Source organism: Formica exsecta, unplaced genomic scaffold (genome assembly GCF_003651465.1).
Source record: "Formica exsecta isolate Colony F162 unplaced genomic scaffold, ASM365146v1 scaffold341, whole genome shotgun sequence".
NCBI lineage: Eukaryota > Metazoa > Arthropoda > Insecta > Hymenoptera > Formicidae > Formica > Formica exsecta.
In genome coordinates, this window is record NW_021850665.1 from 73,449 (window position 1) to 79,177 (window position 5,729).

General features: G+C 44.8%; 1 protein-coding gene across 2 annotated transcripts; it reads left to right on the forward strand.

The window, feature by feature from the left end:
* The first annotated feature begins 2,355 nt into the window (after positions 1 to 2,355).
* Positions 2,356 to 4,337, forward strand: LOC115238478. Of its 2 annotated transcripts, XM_029812344.1 has the most exons (5): positions 2,356 to 2,815; positions 2,898 to 3,053; positions 3,131 to 3,301; positions 3,389 to 3,586; positions 3,666 to 4,337. In XM_029812344.1, the coding sequence occupies exons 2-5, from the start codon at positions 3,030 to 3,032 to the stop codon at positions 3,858 to 3,860; spliced, it is 588 nt and encodes a 195-aa protein (XP_029668204.1). In that variant the 5' UTR covers positions 2,356 to 2,815; positions 2,898 to 3,029; the 3' UTR covers positions 3,861 to 4,337. The 2 variants fall into 2 exon arrangements, with proteins under 2 accessions (XP_029668204.1, XP_029668203.1); XM_029812343.1 differs by having other exon boundaries at positions 2,356 to 3,053.
* The last annotated feature ends 1,392 nt before the right edge of the window (positions 4,338 to 5,729 follow it).

The window sequence follows — 5,729 nt, forward strand, 5'->3', positions numbered from 1 at the left end:
ACACGTCACCCCTAATCGGGTTTAATAACATTCGTAGTTCGAAGGCTGGCCAATCACAGTCATTCCATTCTTCAGAGGAATAGCTGTGATTGGTCAGTTTCACAACTACGGATGTTATTAAACCCGATTAAGGGTGCCGTGTAACAGAACTCAGAGATGCGACTTATGCCGAGTACGACGGATCAAAATTCATAACGAAAGGAGGAGAGCGAAACGCTTTAATGTAAAACAATACAAAACGAAAAAAGTAATTAAAAATTTGAAACAACAAAACGATTGCATGAGAAACTATGTAAGTATTATAAAACCATGCGATTAAAATATCACAATAAGTTTTTATTTTATTATAACGTTTCGATTATATTTCAAATTATAGATTGTAATAATCCGCTTTCGCGAGGCGGAGACGGACAACTCGGTCAGGATCCGGGGCTCGTGAAAGGGTATCGAGAGACGAACGAAAAGTGAAGTTAGATAGAATATAATTTATTGCTTGTGGTGTATTTGTACAGCGTGAGTGTTTTTAGTATAGGCGGTGTGTGTGAGCGTGTATAGGTGTGCGTGCGAGACGATTGACGAGTGAGTGAGTTCGCAAATGTATAATAAGACGTAGCCGTGCGCAAGAGTATCGAATGCAATATAGTTATGTATGCACGAGCGAATGATATCAGCGGGTGAGTGCGTGACGGTATACAGCGGTATACGTGAGGCGGTAGCCTATACGGCGGTGCGGCGGTGTGCGGCGTATAAGTTAATATAAACGAGTGAATACGTGCGTGTGTATGGGTGAATATATAATGCAAGCGGATGTATGTGTGAATATATAATGCAAGCGGATGTATGTGTGAAACGATAATATTGTACAAACGTATGTGTGTACGAGGCAGAATGTACAGCGGTACGGTCGTGTCGGGTGCGATGCATCTAATGCAACGCACGTATGCGCGGCGCGGTTCGTGATTTCGGCTGTTCGATCGCAGATCGATTTCGGATCGTGTGCCGTGATTTCGTCAGATGCCGCTAAGTACTGGGCGGTAATTTCGGTCGTGCCGGTGGGCGGTCCTTTGACGCGTATGTATCGATGTCGTACGTCGATCGGTGTCGCGACAGGGATGTGGATCATCCCTCGGCGCGGGACTTAGCGCGCCGTACCAATGGCGAGTCCGGATGACTAAATGGCGGTCGCGGAAGTACGAGATAGGCGCGTATAGCGCGTTATATATTAATTCGGGATGGTCTTCCCCGCGGAATTTGGGAGTGCAACGGCCGACGAGAACACCCGTCGATGGCAGGGAACTCCCTACCACTGGAAGATCGCCGTTGCACGCAGGTGATCGGATTTCTACGAGGTGCCAAGCACTCTCGGCGGGGACGAGTACGCCCGTTCCCGTTTTCCTCTCTTTTAAGGTTTCGGACGGATTGCTCTCGGAGATGCCGCAAACTCTCGGCGGAGGCTGGGGACTCCCAACCCCGTTTTTCTTTCTCTCTGAGCGTTCTAGGATCTAGGCGGTTTTCCAGGCGTCTTACTGACTCTGGCGGTGCGGAAGATCTGGTCTCGATAATCAAAACCGCGCTCTATTTATACCGGTCTTCGGCGCGCGCGCTTGCGTAATTCGCCTATTGTCTTAACGGTATCTTGTTTATCGGTGAAACGGCGCGCGCGACTCGGGTATGTTCGGTAACGGTCGGGGCGGTTACGAGTGCGGCGACGGTTCTCGGTGTTCGCGCGCCTTCCAGCGGTTATAGATTTCCGCGTTTTGTATATCGTTTAAAAATGGACGCTCAGCGCCTCCGCATTGTGCCCGACCGGTGGTCGTCGGGCGGCGGACTTCCGGCGGATCGGCAGCCTGATAACGGTGGAGGGATGCATCGTTACAAGATTTAAAAAAAAAAGAAGAAACCATAGAGGAGTTGCATTCTCGTTGTGCTGCACTATCTGACAGAACGGTTGAAGATGCCATTAAAAACCACCCAAAAGTGCAGCAAGAAGCTATAAGAGCTTGTTTGGCTGCCGCGAAATGTAAGGGTCCCAATGGAATACGATACACAAACGATTGGATATTAGAGTGTTTATTGATTCGTATTAAGAGTCGCAAAGCATATGAGCACTTGCGGAAACACCAGATTCTTCAACTACCGTCGATCGACACCCTGACTAAAGTACTTGAAGAACCTGAAGGCTTCGTACGGTTTCTGCTCACCAACTTTCCAGCTTTTACGGATGAAGGCTGCAGCCATGCAACCGGAAGATAGGCAAGGTTTATTTGGAACTTTACATGTATGAGTTTTTTCCTCATATATCTATCTGTTATCCGTTACCAATTTTTCCATTTATTCTAACAGGTACACTGGTGCTGGATGAGATGCAAGCGAAGGAGTTAATTTCGATCGAAAAGATATGTTGTTCAAGGGATTTACAGACTTGAACAAATATACGCCCGAAGATCAGAAAAATCAACGCCTTGATCACGCCTTAGTTTTTCTTTTTCAACCGTTTCGCGGCAAATGGATTCAGACAATGGGATCATTCTTGAGTAAAGGATGTGCCAACAGCAGAGTTCTGAATAAATTAATATTAGAGTGCGTTATTTTGATGGAAAATGCAGATTTTTATGTCGATGTCGTGACTACAAACGGAGCCTCATGGAATCGTTCCATGTGGAAATTGTTCGGTATCGAAGGATAAAATAGTTGTTGCAGGCATCCTTACTCAGTCGATGTCGATTCACCATTACGAAAGTTATGGTTTTGCTCCGACTTTTCGCATTTGATTAAGCTTTTAAGAAACCTCATTATGTCTATAGCTGCGATATAGGTAATTTCCAATTTTATTATTTTCATAATAAGGTTACTATTCTCATCGCTTTTGAAATAATTTAGACGACTGTTATTTTTAGACTCCTGACGGTATTGTGAGAAAGAGACATTTTGAGGTAGTTTTAGATCTTGATGGAGGAAAAAAAAGTTTCGGATTTAAAAATGCCCACAAATTGACCCACCATCACCTCAATCCAAAGTTTTATCAAAAAATGAACGTTGCTATGGCTTTTCAGGTAAACCTTCAAACTACAACCTTTGGTTCTCAACATGATGTTTAAAAATACTAATATAGAATGTGAATTCTTCTTAGGTATTCTCACTGGAAGTTGCTACCGTAATAGATCTATATAAAGAAAAAGATGAAAGACTGAAAGATTCCGGGCCGACCATAGCGTTTATCAAACGGATTAACAAAGTCATTGTGGCAATGACCTCTCGCAGTCCTATTGAAGCATTAAAACCGGATAGCGAAAGTTCTAAGGTAGGTAATGCTTTTATTGTTCAATTTCGATCTGAAAATAGAAATAGAAAAAAAAATAATATCTTTGTTTACAATTTCCCCATTCAGACTATAAGTGACTTTCAGGAGTATTTGGAGGAATGGCACGACAAAGCTTTGGAAAATGATTGGAAGTTCTTGTCCCCTGGGACATATCAGGGATTTCAATTGACTTTGAAAAGCACAATTGGAGTCACGACGTATTTGACAGAAAATTGTGGATACGAATATCTGATGACTTTACGTCTGAATCAAGATGCTCTAGAGGTAAGCGACTCTGAAAATTGTTGAATTCATCACAACTAAACTAAATTTTTGATAGAATGCTTCAGTATTTTTTTTTCAGAGTATGTTCGGTATGTACCGCGATGCCAGTGGGTCAAGTGGTCACTCGGATCCTCTGCTGTTCATTCAAATATACAGATTGATGAGCTTTTATTCACTCGTTAAACCACCGAAAGGATCGAACGTCGAAGGAAGTGAGATGTTTGACACACTGCTTGATTCCAAGGATGTTGATTTGAAAGCAAAAACAAATTAATTAGAATGGAGAAACACTTTGGAAAAAATCATCAAACAAGGAGAAAGTCACTCCAGAGAATATGATTTAAGAGATGCTCACGATTATAATGTACAGAGCGCAAATGAGTACGCCCAAGCATACTTCTCTGGGTTTGTTGCTCACAAACTAAAAGATTGGACGTCTTTCTCAGAGTGTCTTTCGTCGGCGTGTAAGAGTGAAGGGGATTGTGAGAAAGACAGGAGAATAAAGTTACTCACCAACGGGTACTTAAAGTTCCCGTCGGACACTTTATTCAATCTCTTGATCGCTATTGAAAGAGCAATCCTCAAAACAATTGGTGGCGAAGAGCTGAATTGCTATTCTTTCCAGCACATAGCAGAGAATATCCTCGCCGAGAGTTTCCCGTTCGTCGGATGTGAAGAACATAAGGGAGCGTTGACAAAAAGGGTGATTCACTATTATACATTAAGCAGAGCACACATTCTCAGCAAAACTTATAATAAAATATATGATGAAAAGAAACTGGAGATGCAGAAACATCGAAAACAATCGAAACTTGGTGGAGGATCTGGAAAAAATAATAAGGACGAGTGTTCGATAGATAAAAGACTAAATAAAAGTTATGTCGTTAAAAAATAAATATCATTAGCGAATTGACCTCCGGAGTCAAATTTGACGCTTGAGGCGACGAGCAATTAGACTGTGCATTTTTCAAAGCACTTGAGCGAGAATCCGAGTCAACGTGTAGCATCGAATGATGCTTCTTGTGACAAACCCGACAAGAATATTTACTTTTGCATTCATGTGCGGAATGCCTTGCGCTCAAACAATTGAAACAACGTTTTGTCTTGCTCACGAACGCAGGACATACATTAATGAAGTGTCGAGATGGACACAGCGAGCACGGCGATTGTGCGTTAGCGGATGCGGTTGCGACATGAATTCGCGAGGCTGCGATTGGTTTTAGACCGGTTTTAACGGCTGACTCGGGGGCGGCTGCCCTTAACGCGCGAGTGCAAGACTCAATAAATTTGCTTAAAGTTTCGTGAGACTGCGGGGCATCTTTATTGCTGATACTTAGTTCCCAAGCTTTGCGCGTTACCGGATCTAATTTTTGAACAACGATGTGAACGACAATATCTTCCCAGAGTTCCTCCGGTTTTCGATTGAGGGCTTTCAATGATGCCATTGCGATATTCACTTTGTCGTTTAGAGTCTGCAACAGTGTAGCCGGAAACAGGTCCCGCGGCTCACGGCTCAGCAATAGGAGGGGATAACGCACTCAAGCGCGAACCGCGTACGTGTGCGCTCTGCGCTTCGGCTAGCTTCGGAGAGTAGAGAAGAACAGACATATATTTTCCGTCTTCTTCTCACTTTCTACCGAGCTGGCAACGATGGTTGCGTTCCGATATTCACTGCCAGTACTGAAAATCTATAGTGCACGTGACGTAGACTATAGATTTTCAGTACTGGCAGTGAATATCGGAACGCAACCATCGTTGCCAGCTCGGTAGAAAGTGAGAAGAAGACGGAAAACATATGTCTGTTCTTCTCTACTCTCCGAAGCTAGCCGAAGCGCAGAGCGCACACGTACGCGGTTCGCGCTTGTGTGCGTTATCCCCTCCATTGCTGAGCCGTGAGCCGCGGGACCTGTTTCCGGCTACACTGGTCCTAACCGGTAGGCAAGAGGCCCGCGGAGAGGGGGAGGGGAACCGCGGCGAAACCGATAGGCGAGGAGTCCGCGGAGAGGGAGAGGGGGACCGCGTCCTAACCAATAGGCGAGGGGTCCGCGGAGAGGGGAAGGGGAACCGCGGCGAAACCGATAGGCGAGGGGTCCGCGGGGAAGAGGGAACGCACGCGTCCGCGAGTAGGTGTGAGAGAGATAAC

What these genes read in the sequence shown, in the direction of transcription:
- LOC115238478 (XM_029812343.1), top strand. Translation starts at nt 3,030, where the DNA reads ATGAACGTTGCTATGGCTTTTCAG. An exon ending in ACGTTGCTATGGCTTTTCAG is followed by an intron (nt 3,054 to 3,130) that starts GTAAACCTTCAA and finishes AATTCTTCTTAG; the next exon opens with GTATTCTCACTGGAAGTTGC. An exon ending in TGAATCAAGATGCTCTAGAG is followed by an intron (nt 3,587 to 3,665) that starts GTAAGCGACTCT and finishes TTTTTTTTTCAG; the next exon opens with AGTATGTTCGGTATGTACCG.